The 24196-nt window shown below is 35.3% G+C and overlaps 1 protein-coding gene across 8 annotated transcripts in view; it reads left to right on the top strand.

Moving 5' to 3' along the window:
- The window catches only part of ROBO1 (roundabout guidance receptor 1), a 396160-nt gene that overhangs the window by 279755 nt on the left and 92209 nt on the right, over window positions 1-24196 (top strand). For all 8 annotated transcript variants that reach the window (XM_027102621.1, XM_027102591.1, XM_027102582.1 and 5 more), the window contains 3 exons: window positions 2670-2790; window positions 3143-3281; window positions 5547-5674. In XM_027102621.1, the coding sequence (XP_026958422.1) occupies window positions 2670-2790; window positions 3143-3281; window positions 5547-5674 (388 nt within the window). The remainder of the gene's footprint in view (window positions 1-2669; window positions 2791-3142; window positions 3282-5546; window positions 5675-24196) is intronic.

Raw genomic sequence — 24196 nt, 5'->3', positions numbered from 1 at the left:
GTCACCCTTTACAATCAATATTTTTATATGACAGCATAAAATGGTGATTGTTAATAGTAGGTACTGCTTTAAAGCTGGTACGTTTTATTTGATCGGGGTTATAGCACTATGTTTTTTTCTATTCTTCTGTTTGTTGAAAAGAACAGGCCACCATGCAGTCCACATTTGTGACCATAGAGAATAGAATTATGGCTTTTGGTTTGCTCTGTTTCAATTCAGCCATTGACATAATGCCAAAATCAATTTGAACTTGTAGAAACTGAAGACTACCATTTGCATCCGTTATTTTGTGTGTTTCTCTGTTTTCAGTACTTTGTTGTTTCTTCCTTCACTTTTGTCAATTTCTGTCTCTATCATCTCCTAGGAAATAAGTTTCTCCCAGGTTTGGTGAGGCTTGTTTGATTTTCCATTTAAGTTGTAATGTTCACTTTGGGGTTTTGAACTATTATTGCCAGTGAGTGTAGAGTAGAATGTAGGGTTTTATAGTGAAATTGTCTTGTTAATGGAATGGAAGTTGTGTAGGCGTATTTATACTAACCTGGGGACTCTCAGTGATGATTTTTCCAAATAGAGTAAACATTAATGGTATTACATGATTTTAATCCCTCCTTCCTTTTGTTATATTAATCCAGCATTTATCCTTAGGCCAGAGCCAGGTCTTTAGAACAAAGTTTCTCAACATCAGCACTATTGACATATGGGGTGTGTGATAATTCTTTACTGTGGTGGACGCCTTTGTGCTTTGTAGGATATTATTGAGTTGAAAATGCAACTTAACAAAGAAAAGCATGAATCACATGATTTTACTTTAGTAAAAGTGTGTATGTGTAATGTATATTATATACATTATATCTTATATATATTATATATATTATATCTATATTTCTATATCTATTTATCTATATCTGTATTGAGAGAGACGGAGGTACAAAAGAAAAATGCTCATAAAGTATTGACAGTAAACTTTTGGAAGGTTTTTTTCTTTTCATGTGACATTTATTTGTTCTTTTTATTTATTCTGTTTGAAAACAGTTAAGTATATATGAAAACAATAAATCTATAATATATCTTGTAGCTGCTATAAACCTTTATGAAAATGCTTCAGTGGATAATAGACTAATTTTATCTACAAAAGCAGTTTGCATTCATTAAAAATCTTTCAAGTGACTACTATATGCAGACATTTTTCTAAGCATGAGGGATAGAATCATGAGCAATGCAGAGAAAAGTCCCTGGATGATTTTTATAATGACACCTAGAGAATCATGGTCATTTTTTTAAATAAAAGGACTGAAAAATGTCAAGTTCTAAAGGCACAAAAATTAAAACTGCTCTGTTAATATTTGGTTTGTCCTAACACATAAAGACTTGGCCGCAATATCTAGTTTGGATGTCTGGATTGAAATAAAGCAATTTAGGCATTCCAAAACACTGTGACCCCACTTTAATAAAGTAGTAGTTTCAACAAACTCCCAGTGTAGGATGAAAAAAAAATTCTATTTGAATGGTTCCTTCCTTACTTTCTGTATTTTTTTTCCTCCTTTGTTTAATCTGTATACTGTACAAAATAACTGTGAGGTCAAAACCTCCATGAATAAACATTCTGGAAGTTATCTCTGACAAAACCTTTCTAAGGTTCAGAGCATTATAGTTATTCAGGGGTAATTGAACTCTGCTCCCCACCAAAAGCATATTAAATTAAGTAAAGATGGTTCAATTTCCGCATCCCAATCTTAATTCATGATTAGCTTTGGCCTACATATTGTACTGGAAGTCTGCTTACATTTGTAATTAATCCTTCTTCAAATAATTAAGTGTTCAAGAGTGTACTCGGATGACTTTCCAGATGATTTATTAGTATCTGTTCGGTCTCTGCCTCCTAAGACCCCAAGAAACTGTTTGGACAGCAGAGACACTTATGTTTTTTTAGGACAGGTCAGGTTCTGTAATATTTTGGAAATTAAGATATATTTGCTTAAAGCATCTCTGGCAAATTAAGTAATTAGAGACATTTTAATTTCCACATCTTGTAATACTAGAATATGCTTCCTTGAAATTACGTATAGCTAATATGTATTTACATGTTAATTATAGTCATATGGTATTAAGAATTTCCTAAACAACAAGGTCCTACTGTATAGCAAAGGGAACTACATTCAATATCCTGTGATAAACCATACTGAAAAGAAGATAAAGAATGTGTGTATATATATATATATATATATATATATATATATGAATAACTGAATCACTTTGCTGTATAGCAGAAATTAATACAACATTGTAAATCAATTATACTTCAGTTAAAAAAAAATTTCCTTTTTCTTTTTTCTACTTGCTAACCAAATTGTTCACACAATGTTTTTGGTTTTCATTTAATTAAATAATATGAAGGAACTTGGCTGGTTTGGAAAAACAAATTCCTAGTTATATAGAATATAATTACTTTACAAGAAATGTAGGTAAGTAAAAATGTTTTGCCTCTTTTATATTGTACCTTTGGAATAAATTCTGTTTAAAGTTATTAGAGTAAATACTACACATCAGCGTTTTGATATAATCAGTCTTTCTTTGCATGCTTAGAAAGTAGACTTCACTTATGAAGACCTCTGTCATGTAAAAAATACTGTAGTGATTTTAATGATAGTCACGTGAAACTTTTTTTTAAGATACGAGGAGGAAAGCTCATGATTACTTACACCCGCAAAAGTGATGCTGGCAAATACGTTTGTGTTGGTACCAACATGGTTGGGGAACGTGAGAGTGAAGTAGCAGAGCTAACTGTTTTAGGTAAGTGCAATTTCATCTGATCTGCTCATTGTAAAGCTTATCTCTTATTATTATTTAGTATCTTTATACAAGGGAGAAAGAAATGACCTTTTCTAGAAGGTAAACCAATATTTTGGGGGCTGGAAAAAAGACAGAAGAAATCAGTAAAGCAGCCTGAGATAAAGTAGCCAAGACATAGGAAGACAATTCGGAGGAAACACTACACCTCGGGAGGAGAAGTAGGGAACTCGGTGGAATAATTTTCTAAGTAATATTTTAAATTATAAATCTGCTCTTACAGAACATCTAAAATGGCTTTTAGTTTGTTCATCTGTATTTTTTTTTTTTTTGAGATGACTTTTTCTAATTTTAGAGAGACCTTCATTTGTGAAGAGACCTAGTAACTTGGCAGTCACTGTGGATGACAGTGCAGAATTTAAATGTGAGGCCCGAGGCGACCCTGTGCCCACAGTACGATGGAGGAAAGATGATGGGGAACTGCCCAAATCCAGGTATGGATCAGAATTTAATGATGGGATTCATCCACTCGGAATTTCTACAGTTCTCATCAGACCACTTTTCACATATAAGCCATTAGAATGGTCTACTCTAGACTCCTTGATCTCCTTTGGCCAGACATAGTAACGGAGATAATTAGAATCAGAAGGTTGCCATGCTTTCTTTGAGCGTGTACAGATAACTGTAAGTTCATGACCCCAGCCTGCCCAGGGAACCCTTGGAAGATGTGACATTCCTTAAACAGTTTTCTCTTTGTCCAACCGGACAACAGTTAATACCAATGTCTTATATGGGAATAGGTAGGGAAGAGAGGTACAGCACTAAAGATGTAACTACAAACCAATTAAAAAGCAAACTCCCTTTTCCTTAGTTACAACATCACCAGGGAATGGTAGAAGAGGTCAGAGTTTCTTGATATCTGTCAAATCCTTAAATTGGCTAGAAGCAGAGATACACTCGCAGCCTTAGGGAATGAGGTAATGAAATGAAACTTTCAGGTACTGTCTTTAGGCTGTCTTCTCTAGTGTGTCCATTCATTCAGCAGACATACCTTGAGCCCCTGCTAGGTTTGGGGGTCACAGCAAGTGTTAAGGTATAGTTTCTGCTGTCAAGGAGCTCACCAAAGGAGTCATGTATGGATAGATACAGAGTAACGTAGCAAACCCTTTTGCTGCATAAAGGTAGACCCATGGGAGCAGAAAATCAGGAGAGAGTTCTCAAAGGAAAGTGACATAGAAGCAATGTCTTGAAAAATATGTATCAATTTGACAAGCAAGAAAGAGGAGAAGAGTATTCCAGGAAAAGAGACATCACAACATAGACACAAATCTAAGACTGTTTTGAGTGGTGGAAATTTAGCATGGCAGCACACAGCGCATGTGGCAAGAAGTTATGGGAAACCAGGCTGGAGATAGTGAGGCCGGATTTACAGGACTTTGTATCGACTAAAGAATTCTGAATCATACGGCATGGCATGCACATTGATAAGCCAAGAGGGATAACTATGAACAGAATTGCTTTTTAGAGGAAATAATTTTTTTAGCATTATGGATATCACATTAATGTGGCAAGGGGTTGGGGGGATGCCGTTGGCTGGGTCACCATTGTTGTTGTCCAGATAAGAGATGTGAATCGCCTGAACTGGGAGATGAGATGGAAATAGGCTAGGGGTCCATCATGGAGAGAAAGTTCTGAGACCCAATTGATGAATTGAATGATTTGTTATATATAGGGAGCTGGTGAAGGAAGATAGGTAGGTTGTGTTAGGAGAAGTTGTTTTATGTGATAGGGTAAGAAAAAAATGTTTTATGTAACGTATTAAATATTAAGTGTCTCTGGAGGTATGATGTCTAATTATTAGTCAGGATTACGAATTTGGAGCTTAAGTGAAATAGGGGCAGCAAATGTTTGTGTGGTCGATCAATATATAAACTAGTGTAGATAGTATAACTCAGGGATATCATATAGAGTAAAAAGAGGACTGAGGTGAAATTTCAAGGGACACCCAACATTTAAGAAAAGGCAAGATGAGACAAGGCAAGGGAATTCCAGAATAAGACTCTCTGGGTTTAAATATTAACTCTGCCATTAAAATAGCTGAAGACCAAAGCCAAGCTACCTTATCTTCCTATGCCTCAATTTTCTCATCTGCCAAATGGAGATGAGCATAATACTTCATAAGGTGTTATAAGAATTTTAAAAGATAGAACCTACAAAATGCTTAAAGTCTGACATATAATAAAAATGTATTTAATGGTCACTTAAATTTTAGTATGAGTACAAGAGCTTGAGGAAATAAACAAATAAGCGTCAACTTTGCCTAAAAATATTCTGTTAAAAAGTAGTTTTAGGGCTTCCCTGGTGGCGCAGTGGTTGAGAGTCCGCCTGCCGGTGCAGGGGACACGGGTTCGTGCCCTGGTCCGGGAAGATCCCACATGCTGCGGAGCAGCTGGGCCCGTGAGCCATGGTCACTGAGCCTGCGCGTCCGGAGCCTGTGCTCCGCAATGGGAGAGGCCACGGCATTGGGAGGCCCGTGTACCGCAAAAAAAAAGTAGTTTTAATATTTTTGCCCACACGAATATAAAAGAAGTGCTCTTTTCTATGCACATGCTTACTTAGAAGAATGCTGCATTATTTACCTTCTGCTTTAAATTCTCGAGAATGTTGGCTGTGATTTGATACCTAAATACATATTTGTAATGATGGATTCTTTCAAGTAGAAAGTCACTTAACTGTGCTTTCTTTTGTTATGTCACTAGATATGAAATCAGAGATGATCATACCTTGAAAATTCGGAAGGTGATGGCTGGTGACACGGGGTCATATACTTGTGTTGCGGAAAATATGGTTGGAAAAGCTGAAGCCTCCGCTACTCTGACTGTCCAAGGTAAGGTTTGGGGAACATTTTTTGTGGTTGATTTATTATATGAGATACAATGTTGATATTTGAAAATATTACATATTAGAGTAGTCTATATAAAATATAGACTTTAAATAGTGCTGTATATATATACATTATTCCAAACATATTTAAAGGAAATTATTGTTTTGCCTATGGGAGCTCTATAAGTGTCTGTTACAGGAAATTGAACTAAGTTTTCAAAATTATGAGAGCATTTTCTCGGTCAAATAGAGGAGGGGAGTGTGCTTTAATCTCTGGGTCTTCAAACACAGAGCTTTAATTAAATGACAGCTACTGCCGCGAAAACTTGATCTTTCAATGAAAATAAGTCTACCATTCCTTCAGGTCATGCACTTTCAAGGGTCTGTACAGTTCAGAACAAAAAAGTGAAAAGATTCTGTTTCCCACTACAATGTAAGATTCATCCAAAGAGTAGGGACTTTTGCAGTCTTTTTCTGTGCACACCGTGCCTGTGACTTAACAGACATTCAATAAATATTTGTTGAGTGAATTAATTGCATTTGTACTTTGCTAATTTTGATGAAGATTTATTATTTGGTGTGATGTGAACCAAAATGGCTGCCATATTCTTTGGCTACAAGTTCTTTGAATGTCAAAGTCACATCTTAAACTGATATGCAGAAACGGTTCTGTCACCTCCTTTGTCTCCATAATTTCATATGTTTTTCATTCTCATTATCCCTTTTCCCCTTTTTCCATGATGTCATACTGATTATTTCTTACTATGTATCATCTGAGAACTTTCTCTCATTTTTTTCCTTTTTAGGGACAAATTGTTTATTGTGGAATTTGAGAGACAGTGACCTTTAAAGAGCATTTTGTTGGTGAAAAAAATTCCGTATTTTGACATGTATATAGAGTAAACCGGGATTTTGGCCATAAACCACTTAGCTTGTTTCTGAGTATGACATTAGCAACACTTGCTCTGTCATCTTTTCTGAGCACCTTTTACGAAGGAAAAGGTGGCTTTTGAAGGAGAGCTTCTACTGTGGGCTTTCTACAAAAGAGCCTTGTGGGCTTTTTACAGTAGAAAAAAGGAATAAAGAATATTTCCTTCCTGTCTCTAAAGCCATTATGTCCCCCTTTGGGGTTTTTAGCTCAACCTCATAAAAACAAAAGAAAAAAATGAAAAGATCAAGAACAAACATTGAATTTCTAATGCCTAGACTACTTCTCTTTAATCTAAGTTAGACTTGAACTCCACATAAGACTAAAACTGTAAGAAAAGAAAACCCCTTTACATTTAGAGAAAGCATAAATTTAAGAGATGTCAAGTTCAAGTTCAGAAGCCCTCCGGAGGGAGTGAAAGTAGCCCAGGATGAATCCAAGACATGAAAAGGTGTGTCTATCTCCAGGCAATTGTGACAGGGAGGTTGATTGTCTATTATATTAGTCAGAGAGATGATGCTTTTATAAATAATAGCCATTCTGCTGTGTCTACAGTAGACATTGAAATCAAAATAGAGTTTCTTCCTGCAATTTTATACTCAATTCCAAAGTTAATTCAGCCTTAAGTTTTCCATATGGAATTGGAAATTTCCAATATGGAATTGCTCCTAAGCCTGGATTTCAGTGAAAACTGGGTACAAATGATCAAATCCAGAAACTACTTAAGGAATTTAGAAGTTCTTATTTCAACTGCATTGGGTTTTCTATAAACTTATGAAAGATCTGTGTATTGTTGAGAAGTTATTATTTTATTCAACTATTAAAATAAAATATGCATATTAACATCACTGTGAAAATACCTTTAACATGCTAGAATAATATACACAGTATGTCAAAGAAAGTAACATGATTCCCAACAGCAAAACTTAACTAAGAAAAAAAACAAAGGAAACTTTTCAAAGGAAACTTGAGAAGTTATGTATTTTTTTCCTTTGAGATTGAATATAGAAAAATATTAGTTACTACAAAGGAAACTAATCAGAAATGAATACATTTGATAGCAGGAAACAATTATTAGAAATTCAGTAGCATAGTTGTTTTTGATTTCTGTATTTCATTTGTGGTTCATTTTTGAGGCACTATTGGAGTCAGTATGGGCTTAAAAATATTCTTCCTTTTCCTCACTCCTCATGCAATAAATATTTAATTTTGAGAATTGATGTTGGACAACAGAACCCTGTGTTCCAGTAGCAGTTTGGGGAAAAAAACTTTCTTAAATAAGGGTGAACGTTTGATTTTCACCCCCAGTACAGATATGATTAGTTCTAACATTTAAAAATTAACCCTCATTTGAGAATTACTTCCTTTTTTTTGATATATATATATTTTTTTGAAATCCTGATTCTGCTGTTTTAGAGACTCTGTCTGTATGTATTTCCTCAAGTATTCCATTCTCAACTCATGATTTCTTTGGTTTTAATACTTGTGTATTTTTCACAGTCCTTAGTATGGTACTGGACATCTAGTAGGCACTTTATGTAATAAATACTTGTTACATTTTGAACTAAGCATTTGAACTCCAACCTTCTGCTTGAGTGGTAGAGATATCACAGTACAGTATATCACAGGGGAAATTCAAGCATCTTCTGGTGCCTTTGATCCTGAGTGCTAGCAATAGGTTACATTGGATCAGATCTGAAGAGATTATCATCTCTGATGGCTGCCTGGTGGTCTGTGTTTGAAAGGAACAGAGTAAAACCTGGGGCTGGACAGAGTTTCCTAAACTTAGATGAAGTTTGTTATCTGATCTTATCTGAACGTGTATATCTAAACTTATCTGAAGCTTGTTAAATATACAGATCATCAAGCATGCCCCTGGAGAACCTGATTTAGTAGATCTGGGTTAGAGCACAGAAATTTGTTTTTATTTTTGTTTTCAAGCAAGTTCATCAGTCTCTGGAATGAGGAGTTACCTGTTGAGCTGAAAGAAAGAATAAAGGGCTTTAAAAAATTGCTCTAGGGCTTCCCTGGTGGCGCAGTGGTTGAGAGGCCGCCTGCAGATGCAGGGGACGCGGGTTCGCGCCCCGGTCTGGGAGGATCCCACATGCCGTGGAGCGGCTGGGCCCGTGAGCCATGGCCGCTGAGCCTGCGCGTCCGGAGCCTGTGCTCCGCAATGGGAGAGGCCACACCGGTGGGAGGCCCGCGTACCGAAAAAAAAAAAAAAAAAAATTGCTCTGGAGTTTGGGAATTACCCGGGCTGGATGAAGTGTGTTACAGAAAATTGTGTAGCGAAGAGTATAGACATTGGTGTCAGACAAAATGTAGTTGAATCCTATTTCTGTCATTTACCAACTGTGTGGCCTAGAAAAGGTTATTTAAATTACATGAGTCTCAGTTGCCCATGTGTAAAATGGGTACAGTAATACCAACCTCACAGCATTTTTATAAGAATTAAATTAAATTATATATATATATAAAGCTTAACATATTGTCTGTTACAGAATGTTTTATAAATAAGGAGTGTTGTAGTCATATAAGCGTTATTATTAGTGATAGCTTTATCACTTAATTTTAATAATTATTGGTTATTTCATAAGAAAAGTAGTAATGTTCAGATAATTCTAGACAGGTAGGTCTTCCTTCGCTATTGTAAATGAGAAACCTGAAGTAGTAATATAATCATGATAATTTATTATGTAACAAGTTATTAAAACTCTTCTCAAATATAAAGCATTACATTTTTATTAAAAAAAACTTTATTGGCTTTTAAACTAAATGTGTTAAATCTTGTTAGTGCCATCAAAACTAGTGCTAGATTTAATGTTGAGGTTTTGCAAAATAACTAGATAATTTAATGAAAATTACGACCACTTGGGAATAGAAATGATTCAAAAACCGATTACATTTTATGTGCAATGGAGTGTTATCGTTATGAAAAAACGTTCAGCAGTGACTCAGAGACTCTGCAGTAATTTGACCTATTGAAAAATAATTAATGTCCATTACATGACCAATAAAAAATGGTGCAGTAATGCTGTTTGGAATGATCACAACAGAGAAGTGTTTCTGTTTAACTCCCAGTTAACCAGAAAATTCAGTTAACCTGAACTTGATATTCTGTCATTTTCTGGAATAATCAAAACTTTATTACCTATAAATGTAAACCATCAATGTTGTTACATTTACACCTGATGTTTGTCTGCCTCATTTTCCCTCCATACTGTAATAATATCTATGCACCTCCTCAAGAATTCTCTTTGTAAACCTAAAATACACAAACAAATTCAGGCATCTTTTAAAAGACATTTCATCTCAATTTTGATTGATTACATTGTGATATTTGCATTTTAATGTCTCAATTCGACAAGTATTAGGATTGCTAGCTGTCACAGTAGGAATGAATTATCTTCTGAACTAGTGTTTCGTGTTGCATAATGGCCCCATCGTTTAAGGAAAAAGATATATACTGTAGTATTTATAACCATTTTATAGGTTGTGACATACCTATAAAATGTAAAGTCTAAGTTGAACAAAATAGATGCAGTGAGGCACCCTGCCAGATTTTTTAAACAGTGTGCTATTGAAACTGCTAAAATTTATGCCTCTGCTTGGTGCTCCGAGAATGATTGCAGGTTTGTTTTACATTATTTTACTATCTTAATCTAAACCCATTAGGTCTTTATTAGATGCTTGCCAGGTGGGCCTTGAGGTTCTTCTTGTAATCACATGATAGCCAACATAAATTTTCCTGCTTGCTTTCATTTTTGAACCAATTCATAGTAATTTAAACAGTGGGTACTTTTTTTTTTTCTTTGTTGAAGGTAGCCTTTAAAGAAAAGCATGGTGGATGCAGCCTCAAAACACTTAAAAGAAAAATAAAGGCAGAAAAATAACTTTATCATTCTATTAATAGCAAAACCTTTAAAATTAGTAATTATTTATGATGACAGTCATGTCTGTAGCTTTTTAAGTAATTCCATTTATGAGGTGTGCTCTTCTGAAAGAAAGATGGAAGATAAAGCCACACAGAGTTTAAACTCCAAATTTCTCCCATTTCCAAGTTTGTCCTCCACCTCTAAGATTTCTTACAATTCTTTGGTTCAGTGATACTCACTGCTTAAACAAGGCAAACTCGATGGCATTATTAATCTTTCCACTCCCTCTGCAACTTCACAGATAAAGCAGCTCTTATTACTGTCACAATTTCATTGACAAAGTAAATTTGCGACTCTCTATCACCAGAGTGATCGTGTTCCCATCGCTATGTCTGTCACAGGAAACCGAACTGAAAACAAACTTCCATGTACCAGCCATTTCCCAAGCAATCTCATTTTATCTGTGCTGACTTGAACCATTAAGAAAATCTAATCCCATTTTTGTCTGTCTTTCTTACAATAGGCACTAAAAGACATTTAGTCCTCCCATTTCCCTTTAGCCCTAAGTGCTGAGCCAGTCAGACACAGGAAACTGGACGTTTAGTTCACACCCCACTGCACTCCTCCACAGGCCTCTCCCAGGGACCAGTTATTCTTTGAAGCTCAAAAAACAGTTGCTTTTCTGCCCTTTCAGCAACAGCTGTGTTAAAAGAAAAGGCAGATGCCAAACATCTCTAAACCAGGTGATGCTCTGTTACCAGACAATTGGGATTTCTGTGAAATCCCAGCTCTTTTCTCATAGGCGCTTATCCGTTTTTCTTCCCTTGATGTGAAATTACTCCATTCTCTCAATTTCATCACCTGGTTTTTTGGGGTTTTTTTTAGTTCTAAAATATGGTATCATGAATGATGTTGATATCTCCTTAATGTATTCTTGGCATACAATAGGAATGTTCAAATGGATCATCAAAAAGACGTGCATTCTATTCTGTTCTGAAGAACTATTATTTTGTCTGATGCTTCCCATAAGTATTATGCCTACTCTGCAGTGAAGGAACAGAGCACTTCCCCGTTAGGATTGGTTAGCCACTGACAGCCTCTGGAAGGCTGAAACTTGAAGTCTGAGATTGATGTGAGACCGGAGAGACACAAGGCAGAAAAAAAAGACCAGTGCAGTCCTTTGGCTGACTTAACTGCTACTAATGGAATGTTTCCTAGAGCTTCTCTCCTTGCTGCTGGTGAACTGCATGCCAAAGAAAATAAGAAGAAAAAGGAAAAGAAAAAAAAAATGCTGAAATATCTTGGGCACTATAGTTTATAATTGACCCCTAGTTAATATCCCAATGAACTAGGAATTGATCAGTAGTTGTGATTTCCAGTAAAACAAGAAGCAACAGTCAGAGGTTTGGCTAAGCTTTTAAGATTCTCCTAACCCAGCGTGTGAGTGTTAATTCACAGGAAATAGTAGTGATGCAGTGAAAACAGGAGCAGACGAGGCATAAGAAGCTGAATTCTTCCGTATTCTTCATTTCAGTTGATGGCAATGCAACCTGCAAGTACACACTAGTAAGCAGCTTGGGTGCTGGTGGGGTCATGCTTTACTCTTCCATTTCTCGAATGTCAGTCACCTTAAAATCCTATTTATTTTGCCTTTTAAATATTTCTCAACTCTCAACACCTGTCTTATCTTCTTATCACTGCTTTATTATCTCTTGTGCAGTGAAACTTAACATCTAACCAGTTTCCTTGCCTCCATCTTGTCCCATAGAATCCATCCTTCATACAACAGGTACATTGACCTAAAATACAAATCAAATTGTATTAGTTCCATTCATGAAACATTGTCATGCTTCCCATCTCTCCAGATAAGGTTCAAAGTACTTAAATGCTGCTCTGCCTGGCTACTTAGCCCCCTCTTGGTACTCCCTTCAGGGTAGTAACACTATATCGTTTACATATTTTTTCATGTAAATATCACCATGGAGCTTCCGTCTGGGCTTTTCTTTTTGTTAGTCCTTTGGTCTAAAATGCTCTGCCCCCACTGACCCATCTTCTACTTGCTAATTACTCCTATCCTTGGATCCAGCTTAGGCAGGCATCTTGCAGGAAGCTTTGCAGGCAGTCCTTACCCCAGTGTCAGGTTAGGTATGCACATTCATAGACCCGTCGCATGCTGTTGCCACCCTTATTGCATTTCAGTATCTGCCCCATTTGACTGTGAGTTCCTTACAGGCACACTTTATGTACTTCACCTTCTTAGTCTCGTTGCTTATTGCAGTCTTAGGAGCATCCTTGGTGCTCATGTAACATTTTCTGTCTGAGGGAGTCAAGGGCTGCCCTGATATATACCAGCTGGGGTATCCTGGGCAAGTCACTTAACTTCTCTGAGTTTTAGTATACTCATCTGTTGAAAAAAATGAATGTACGTGGACTATAAACGTCAAAGATGATAGAAAAGTTTTAAAAAGATAATTAACAAAGTATATTCTCATAAAAGTGGTTTGTGGATTATGAAATGCTTATGCAAAATGATGGTTGTTATGATTATTTTTCTCATCTCTTCTTTCAAAACAACTAAAAACCCATTAGAGTCTCAGTAATGTTTACTTTGACCATAGAGATTTGAAATTTTAGTTGCTGATTAATGTAGAATTTGGTAATTGTTTTGCTTTTCTGCAATTATAATTTTCTGTGATTCCTTGATATTGAGGTCTGTCAAAATCAGCCCTCAGGGGCTTCCCTGGTGGCGCAGTGGTTGAGAGTCCACCTGCCAATGCAGGGGACACGGGTTCGTGCCCCGGTCCGGAAAGATCCCACATGCCGCGGAGTAGCTGGGCCCGTGAGCCATGGCCGCTGAGCCTGCGTGTCCGGAGCCTGTGCTCCGCAGCAGGAGAGGCCACAACAGTGAGAGGCCACAACAGTGAGAGGCCGGCGTACAGAAAAAAAAAAAAAAAATCAGTCCTCAATATTTTTTTTTTGCTGCTGCTTTAGGAAATGTTCTGTAGGGTAGAACTAACAGTCTTTTCTGACAGACACACATGGATTCAAAAACTGAATGTACAAGATGTTAAATCTCTGATTCTCAGTTTTCTCCTCCGTAAAGGAGAGTAAATATGTCTCCCTCATAGGATTTTGTGGAGATTAAATGAGCTAATAAATATGAAATGCTTAGCACATTGTGTGAAGCATTTAAATGCTCAGCAAAAGGGGAAGCAATAAAGATGATATGAAGAAGGCAGAAGAAGAGAAGGAGTCATTTCAGTCATGTGTCTTTATATGTGTATATATCAGGACTTTATGTAGCTTTAGTGCTCTTAGCTGCTGTATAAAAAGATTAAAGTCTGGGCTTCCCTGGTGGCGCAGTGGTTGAGAGTCCGCCTGCCAATGCAGGGGACATGGGTTCGTGCCCCGGTCCGGGAAGATCCCACATGCTGCGGAGCGGCTGGACCCGTGAGCCATGGCCCTGTGCGTCCGGAGCCTGTGCTCCACGGCGGGGGAGGCCACGGCAGTGAGAGGCCCGCGTACCGCAAAAAAAAAAAAAAAAAAATTAAAGTCTGAGTCATGTATGCATCTCCCATTATACTTTATATAGACACACAATAAATGCTTTTCAATAAACAATGACTATCAAGGTTTCTGTAATTGTGGTTTAAAAAAATGTCAATTTTTATTCTAATTGCTTCAAGAAACAGAAAAAAATTAGGTATAACACAAAAAAATCTACATTAGGTAAAAATACTTTTTTGTCTTTATTAATTGTGTGTATTTGATATGCATTTGAGACCAAAATAGTTTTTTTATTAAACAGATCCATAATTAACATGATTCCCTTTGATCTTTAAACATAATTATTATCCCCCCTTACATGTTCAATGCTGCTAAATTTCCTGATAAAATGAATAATATTGAATCCCTTCACTGCACCTTCCATAAATATAATCCATATATTGGACCAGTTGAAACTAGAGATAAATATAATGTGGATAGATGGTCCCCAGTAATAACTTCCATATAATTTAGAACTTTAATAGTCTTGAAAATGAATCAGAAGGCATAGTCCATTAAAAGAAATGTGCATTTGTGCCTTGAACATTTTCTAAGATGTGAAATAGCAACTTTGAAGTTTACCAAACCACATGTTAATTTCACACAATGCAACATGTCATGTGCATGGCTTTTTTTTTTTTATGGACCACTATATAATTATTTCAGAATGTAAAATTAAAATTTAAGTGAAAATTAAACAATGTAGCTTACTGTAGATTTTATTGCCAGTAGTGAGGGATAAACTTTAATAAACTTGCATTCAAAAACAAACTCTGGGGGAAAGAAAGCCTGTTTTGTAAATTTGTAGTTCCCATAAACAGGCTTCACCAGGCTAAAGCTTTCTATCAGCATATGAGATCTGATAGAGGGTAAGAGTCATCTGACTTTTTAGAGCTGGTATAATATCTAGACAGAAAAGAAGTAATGAGAGAAAAAACTGGACCCTTCAGTTCTGAATTTCCTTTCTTTGATGTAGACTTCATTTAAATCATTTGTTGGAACAGTGTGCTTAAATTGCTGATTTCAGAAAAGCTGGCAGTATAATAGTACATTGTTTCTGACCAATAACATGGTTATTTGAGTCAAAGCCAAAACTAATAGTGTCAGATGGCCCTTTTGCAGGTTCAAGTCAGGTTTACTATAATCCAACATTTTAGTTAAGAACTGTGAATTCACTATTATGAAATGGTAAATAAAGTGTTTCAGATTAAAAAAAAAGGACTGTGAGTTCAACGTTTTGATGAAACACGTATTCCAAGGCCCCCAAAGCTTTACTGGATGACTTTAAGAACCTTGATATGTGTGTGAACATATCTGCCACACTCTGACAAGATATGGCAGACTGGTTCTTTGGAGAATGATTCTTCATTACACATGGCAGCAATCCACAAAGGCCCAGTAAAGTCAGTGATACTAGCGTAAACAGTGCTTCAGGGATTGGGATACACACACACACACACACACACACACAGTGTCATATATAAATTTACCACCTCCTATATGTATGTATTGCTACACTCAATGTTGAACTCAAGAGTCTTACTCAGAATGCCTCCCTTATAGGATTTGTTGTGGATTTTGTGTCTTTGTTGTTGTTGTTGCTTGTTTTGTAGTTAAAATAATGATTTTAAAATTTTAACTGAAGATTTGAGGAGCTAATGAGAATAAAAAAAAGATTAGTTATTATAGAAAGAAAACCCAAAAGACAATGTGTGATTGAAGACTTTTAAAGAGTCAGTATTGCCAGCTGAGCTCTTTGTGAACAGGCTGAAAGTCAAGTGCTATCATTCAAGAGGTTTAATGAAGCCCCACTACAGAATTTAACAAGAGAATGATTTGTGAGAATGGCTTCCTCTCCTAACTGTTCTGATCCAGTGGCATAAATAGGATGCCGAGCTCCACTCCTGCTGGGTTTTTTTTTATGCTATTTGATTTGATTGAGACCCAGCAGCATTATGGCCTATGATTCTTTTCCTTTTTTTTTTTTTTTTTTGTAGAAAGGATAAAGTAAAGAACTTCTTGTGTTCTTATAGCCTTTCAGAAATAGTCATTTTAACCCTAATGACTGTTGAAGATGTGACATTCTCTTAGATTTCTTTCACTTACTCATGAAGGTTTTGGGTTGCTTTTAGCTATTTCAAACAAACTGATAAAATCTTAAAAATTAATCAAAAGAAAAAGCAATTCTCCACCTAGCCTTCCTACAGAGAACTTGAAACACTCTCTTAATGTTTTTTGCCAAGCAAGTATTTGAAGAAATAAGTAGAGCAGTCAGGTACAAGAAATAATTGATACATAAGATGATTCTGTGACAAATAATGACACAATACCACACTAGTAAATAGCACATCATGGGTCTTCCATTATGTTCTGAGCTTTACTGTGATTTATTCATCTACATAACAGTGGATAAGGTTCTCTTGTTGCTCAGTTACATAGATGTATAACTTAGCAACTGTCTTTAGCAACCTACATTATGAACTAATGACATCATCCTGGAAATATGTAACTGAGTTGTGCGAATCTACACAATCTGCATTACTCAGCCTGTGAATGAAATTTGAATGAAATAAATTAGATTTTTGCTCTAGTCATTAATGGGTAGCTCATTCTAAAACATTAGATTCATTACTGACAATCTCACATAACTTTAAGAATTGGAATTATTTTGTGATATTGTGTATAATTTAATGTAAAAGAATTAATTCTAAGTTAATTTACATTGATGTATCCTATTTTGTCCAGAATTATTAGGACATAAAGTGATTGAGGTAAGTCATTGTTTAAGAGAGAATAATCATAAAGAGAATAATTTTAGACTAATTGACATCAAGGGCACCCTTTTCTTATGATGAACCCTGGGTGAATTAACTATGCAAGATAATTGAAAAATGGTCTTTTTATGCATCCATATGTATCAAATTTTATTATTTGCTTGCTATCGTTTTAAATATTTTATAGGTATACACAGAATTGAAAATTACACTGAACAGTATTCATCCTTATAGATTCACAAATCATTTCAGTATATTCCAAACATTAGGGTCATCATTAGAATAGTTATACCAGCAGCAGCTGGTGTCCTTTGAGCCTTATTTCAATAATTTCAAAATATAATATGCTTTTTATTTCATTTTTTAAAAGATTCTGTATAAATTAGAAGTTACTACCTTTTAACATCATACCCAAAGTTTGCAAAACTGATTAAAATGCCACGAGCACTTTAATTTGCTTTTAAACTGTTATTCTCAGGACTTGATAAATAACGTGCCAGTATAAACACACCTGTAGAAAATGCTAAAATAAGTATAAGACAAAATGTAGCTGAGTAATTGCTTTATAACAGAATTATGAGAGTAGGAAAATCCATAAATGGTTGTTAAGGTTAGCTTTAGCTGTAGGACATTTATTTTGTGTGGTCAGTGTTATTAGGAGAAAATTTACAGCATTACACAACTAAAACTGATAGAAATGACCATTTTACAAAGGTGCTTTTAAAAAGTTAACATTGTGTATGGTAGAATAGTCATTTCAAACAGTGTTCTTTTTAGGTCATTAGTAAAGAGATGAGGTGTGCTCTTGTGTTTTTCCTTAGGTTTTTTTATTCCCCCCCAAGTGTACTAAATGACTAAATATAATTGATGATCAGTAATTTTGGCCTGATTTGGGCTTCTTGGAAATAATGGTAAATTACATAATTCCTGTGCTGGATTGTTGAGATTATGAATGTTAGACATGGATGGGGGCTCTGTTTTACTGATGAAAAAACTGAGGTCAGAGATGACTTTATAATGTATAGCAAACTGTGAACATATACATTCGATACTTGACTGCATGAATTTGACATTTACGGTAGTTGTCCTAAAAGGTTGCATCATATCATCTTTCAGAGATGGAAATTGGCTGTTTGGACATTGTTTTTTTTTTTTTTTAATGAGAAAATAAAATATAGCATGAGTCATTTCCTCCCCTAAAACCTTTTTATATGTTTGAAACATGCCCATATGTGAAGCAGATTATGTACCCATGTTAATTTAATATATTAATACATATTGTGCATTTAAACAATATCTTTTTTGTTAAGGTATAATTGACATATAACATTATATTCATTTCAGGTATACAGTATAATGATTCTATATTTATATATACTGCAAAGTGACCAGTGCAGTAAGTCAAGTTAATATCCATCACCATATACATAGTTAGAAAATTTGTTCTTGTGATGAGAACTTCTAAGATTTACTCTCTTAGCCACTTTCAAGAATGCAGTAGAGTATTACTAACTATATTCCCTATGCTGTACATTAGATCCTCATGACTTACTTATTTTATAACTTGAAATATGTAACTTTGACCCCCTTCATCCATTCCATCTACTCCTCACCCTCACCTTAGGCAATCACTAACCTGTTCTCTGTCTCTATGGACTTATTTTTTTATTTTTTGTTTTAAATTCCACATGTAAGTGAGATCATTTGGTATTTTTCTTTCTCTGTCTGACTTACTTCACTTAGCATAATACCCTCCATGTCCATCCATGTTGTCTCAAATGACAGGATTTCCTTCTTTTTATGGCTGAATAATATTCCATGGCGTGTGTGTGTGTGTGTGTGTGTGTGTGTATTCATTTAGTTAGTTTACATTTCTTTATCCATTCATCCAGTGATGGGCATTTCGATTTTTTCTATATCTTGGCTATTGTAAATAGTGCTGCAGTGAACATGGGGTATGTATATATTTTTGAATTAGTGTTTTTGTTTTCTTTGGATGCATACCCTAGAGTGGAATTGCTAGATCATATGGTAGTTCTATTTTTAATTTTTTGAGGCACCTCCATATTGTCCACAGTGGCTGCACTCATTTACATTCTCACCAACAGTGCACAAGGGTTCGCTTTTCTCAACATCCTTGCCAACATTCTCATTTCTTGTCTTTTTAATAATTATCCATTCTAAGAGGTGTGAGGTGATTTTGTGGTTTTGATTTGCATTTCCCTCATGGTTAGTGACGTTGAGCATCTTTTCATGTGCCTATTGGCCATCTATATATCTTCTTTGGAAAAATGTCTATTCAGAGTCTCTACCCATTTTTCTAATCAGATTATTTGGTATTTTGCTATTGAGTTGAATGAGTTTTTAATATATTTTGGAAATTAACCCCTTATCAGAAATATAATTTTCAATTATTTTCTCCCATTCAGTAGGTTGCCTTTTCATTTTGTTGATGATTTACTTTGTAAATAATTTCTTATTGAAAGTTATTTCGCTTAGGTCATGGAGCCAAAAGATTTCAGAACCAAATTTACATTAGAATAAGATTTAACACTTTTTAAGAATTTTCAAACAAACAAGTCATGCAAGGTAGTAAAAATAGCAAGGATTTAAAGAGCTGAACAGACCTGAGCTCCAATCTTCCATGTCTTACCTGATGTGTGACCTTAAGAAAATTACTTAATTTTCACATTTCTCCCTTTGCAAAATTGGCATATTGAACTCTTCTCTACAGAGTTGCTGAGAAGGTTTCTATGTATGATCTGACACATAGTTAGCTAACATTGATGGCTCTTTACTAAACTGAGATGTAGAAAGGTTATGTGATTTATGCAGGATAGATCTGATTAATTTTGCAGAGAATCTTGATCCAAAGTTGTTTAATTTTATCATTATTGAATAATTTTATCATTATGCCATCATGTACCTTAACGCTGACCCTCCATGAATTATGCCATTTGAAGGTAAGTGTTCCAGATTTTCAACTAAACAAATTCTTGAGCACCTTCTATATATAAAACAATATGCTAAGCACTGTGAAGGATGCACAGATAATGAGACTTGGAGCCTGCCTTCATGGAGCTTATTACAGCCTATTGATAAAGGGAGATATACATAAATGTCTACAGCATCAGCAGTATATGAAAAGTGGATTTGTACAGATAGGCCAGGGAGGAAGAAAGTGCTTTCAGCTGGGCAATGGGGACATTATTGTCATTTGTTCACTCTTTCAACAGATATTTACAATGTGAATAATGTCCTTAACTTGATAAGTTCTATAGAAATGCTGGCAAACAAAATGGTTAAATACTTGCCCACATGGAGCTTATAGGCTAGTTTAAGAGACAGACATTTATAGAATAATCACAAATGTATAATTTAAAACTACAGTAAGTGCTCACGGAGAAAAGTTGAGGTTGCTGTGAGAACATATAGCATTCCGATAAAATTTAGTATCAAATTTAGAGGAAGCTCTTTGAAGAGGTATTTTTTTTTGAGCTGAGGGCTAGGGTGAGTAGGAATTAAAAGGGGAGGATCCCAGGGCACAGCATAAACAGAACCGGAAGTAAGATGAAGCAACATGTACTCGAGGATGAGAAGAAAATCTACGGGGCTAAGATAGGGTGGTGGAGGAGGGGAAGGGATATGAGAAGACACCAAAGAGTTACATAACGAGGCCATGTTTGAGATTTTGCTATTTTAAGAGCAATGGGACCATATTGAAGGGTTTTAAGCAAAAATGTACTATAATCAGATTAGTTTATTTTTAATCATTGTGGCTGAATTGTGAGATTGGAATGGAAAAAAGCAAGACATTAGTTCGGGTGAATGCTGGTGGATAACTTGTCCAGGTTGGTGGCAATAGAGATAGAAAGAGGTGGATGGAATGGAGAAATAGTTGTGAAATAAAAGCTATGGAATTTGGTAATGAATTGTGTATCTCTCGGAAAAAGGAGAGGAAAGATCTAAATTTCTGGCTTTCTAAATTGACTTCGGGAGTATTACCACCAAAATTATGATCCTGAGATCCTATGTCTGGTGGCATACGCATTATCATAGTTTGCTGGGTAGCTGCATTTCAATCTCAGACTCTTTAGCAGGCAAATAACTAAGTTGCACCATTTAATAACTGCTTGTGGGGACATTTGTAGAAGCAGAAGGAAAAGAAGAATATTAACTTTTTCTGAGTACCTGTAATGTGTCAGGCATAGTGCAAGGTATTTTGTGCAGATAGCAAGGTTTCTCAGTCCTGGCACTGTTGACATTTTGGGTTGGATCATGCTTTGCTGTGGGAAGCTGTCTTGTGCGTTGTAGGATGTCTATCAGCATCCCTGACCTCTGCCTAGTAGATGCCGGAAACACCCCCCCTTCAGTTGTGACAAGCAGAATTGTCTCCAGAGCCACTGATCTAAAGAATAAAGTGAGATATTTGAGTGGAGGGGAAAAGTTCACGGTATTTTATGTATCCATTAAATATATTCTAAAAATGTTCCTCTTAATCACTCTATTTTTATGTCTGAAAAGTTGAAAGATGTAATGACAGGCTTTTATGTTAAACTCAATCTTTTCCCTAAAAAGAAATCATACCTAGTATTAAAATATCTTGAGGGTTTTTAATTGTTAGAGATATTATCATTCATGAGTATCTATGCATATAATTTCTCTGGTGTAACAGTGACTGGGATTTGTCAGTTCAAATGTAGATACTTCACTCCTTAAAAATTTGAGTGTTCCTCTGTTTTAATAAAAATGTGTTTCTTCTCAAAAAAATCTTGTAACTCATTACTTTACTCCATTCATATTCTTCTGGAATGTGGTATTTACAATTCTAGTCTGTCAGATTTGTTAATTGAGCCCTGCTGTTCGAAAAGCACTGTGTATGAGAATGAAAAACATCACATCAATTTAGGGATTCACTGCAATTTAGCTACTAATAATGAAAATGAATATCTATGAATTAGCAGAAGAATTCCATAGTCAGGGTGATTTCATCTGTAGCCCATTTAAGGAAGCTGCTGTTCTCTGATATTTGCTAGTAGGATTGGTCCTACTGTTTTTAAATTTGCTTAACTATGAAATATTCTATAGGGCCATTCTAAGAGTTTAGAATACTTAAATTATTTTAGACCCAAATACTGTGAAATCTTCTGTCATTACAGTACAAATAATTGTATAGCCCATTGCTAATAGTGAAGAATCTCAGGACTTTAATGTGTAAGGATAAACTCCAATATTTTTGCCACTGTGCTTCAAAAATTGAGATTTCAATGTGGAAATACCAAAATTGTAATTTTAATGTTGTGCTAATCATGCAAATATTTCACTTTCTTGGAATTTTCTGCTATCTCCTGGATTTATCATATGAGCTATGTGTACAAAGTACTTCATCAACTTTAGGTAATATTGACTGAAAAGAATATTTTCCAGGACATTTTCTACTAGCATATACATTTGGGTATACATAATCTGAAGGAAAAATATTGGAAGCAGAGGGGTATATCTGTTGTCTTGCTTTACCTCTGAACTTCCAGAGTCTTAAAATCATAGCGTAGAAAGCACTTTAAGAGTCAGCTACTCTATTTCTTTACCAGACAGCGTTATATAGCTAAACTGTTGTGGCCAAATGGAAATAAATCCCATTTTTAAAGACCTCTAGAGACATCACAGTTGGCAACCAATTCATGGTTCAGTGACCTTTACTGTTAACTGCTTCTTTTTTATACTTTTCCTAAGTCGTTCGTGCTATTATTTAGGCCCATTATCTACTTCTCTTCTGGCCTAAGTAGTTATTAAGATTGGCTGGTCCCTGTATTTATTAGACATAATGTGAAGACTTCTTAAGTATCTGTCCAGCTAACTTATTTTCTCAGACCAAAAAAAAAGCCTCTTCCTCCAGCTTCTGTATAATTTTTTCAAACATGTATCATCTTTCTGACTCATGTCTCCTGAATATGACAAGGAGATAGAAGAAATGAGTTTTTCTTTCTCCTTTCCTCCCTCCCTCCCTTCTTTCCTTCTTTACTTCCTTATTTTCATTTCTTTTTTCTCTTAGCTTCTTCTCATTTATACCTAGAAATTATCGTCTGAACAATGTACATTCTTAGAATAAGATTTCAAACTAATTAGATAATCTGGAGCCCTTCGATGGCACATTCAAATGAGGAAGAAAATCTCTTATTCTAAGTGTGTGTATGTGTGTGTGTGTTTGTGAGAGAGACGAGAGAGACGGAGAGAGACGGAGAGAGGCAGAGAGAGAGCAAGAGGCTAAATTCTCCCAAACTTTTTGAACAGTTCTTTTTCTAAAAACTGTTAGTCAGGTGTATGTTTGTATATCTCCAAATATTTGGAAGAAAGCTATTCTTTTTCTTTTTTAGACTCAAAAGAGAACCAGAGTTTTATAAAATTATATAATTAATGTGTATTATATATATGTATTTTTTATATATATATATATTTAGACTTTGATTAACTTCCCTTCCTCCCCCACCCAACCCCAAGAAAATAAAATCTAGGTGAAAACAGTATGCTTTGTATACAAACTCAACTTAGTGGCAATTCTCTAATCCCTCACGCCTTTCCAAACTCCCTCCAATATAAGGAAATTTAAAGCTGTCCCTGGAGATGGATTGTAATCTGCACAATGTTGCAATGTTAAAAAAAAAAAGAAAAACTAGTAAGGTTTTTTCCTCTTAAAAATATATATTTTTTTTTAAAGTTTTTTTTACCTTCCTATTTGACCCATTTACCTTAAAAAGTATTTTTTGTTAAGATATTATTCTCATGCTTCAAAAGAGTAGTATTTTATTCAATTTATAGTCAGATCAAGAAAAGAAATGATTAAAATTGGTTCACCCTTAAGAAATGATTGCATTACATTTTTTTCCCAAAAAGGTGAACTTTGTAAGAGCCTTTAAGTCTGTTTTCTTCTCACTTGTTAGTTTCCCATGTCTTTTTAAAACTCTAGCCAAATATTCTTTAAAGATTTTTAATGTCATGAGGAATTCTTTAAAACTATTTTTATGTGTAGGTAGTAATGATTTTAGATTAAACAGTTTATGACAGTTTAAATGTAAAATCAAATAGATTCTGTGTCCTATTGCGTATAGTTCTCCCCAAACTGATTAACTAGTAGGGAAATTTGTACAGACATGGATTTAGTCGAGAGACCTGGAAGACAGCCTTTGGTTAGTCATCTGTGACCTTGAGAAAGTTATTTAACAATTTAGGTTCTCCGTTTTCTCATGCAAAAAGATAGGGTTAGACTGATAAGTGCTAAGGTCACTTCCAGAGCTAACATTTTATTGTTTTATTGTTTTATTAGAGATAGAGACAGACAGGCTTTTCGTCTTTCTTAGGGAGAAAGGGGAGCTGGGATAGAGGTGCTCCCAGCCTTTAAAGCAGAA

Source organism: Aethalodelphis obliquidens, unplaced genomic scaffold (assembly GCF_003676395.1).
Source record: "Aethalodelphis obliquidens isolate GAN/ISIS:26980383/991018 unplaced genomic scaffold, ASM367639v1 scaffold1, whole genome shotgun sequence".
Lineage (NCBI taxonomy): Eukaryota > Metazoa > Chordata > Mammalia > Artiodactyla > Delphinidae > Aethalodelphis > Aethalodelphis obliquidens.
Note: the sequence above shows the minus strand (reverse complement) of the source record. Positions and strands in the feature narration are given on the sequence as shown.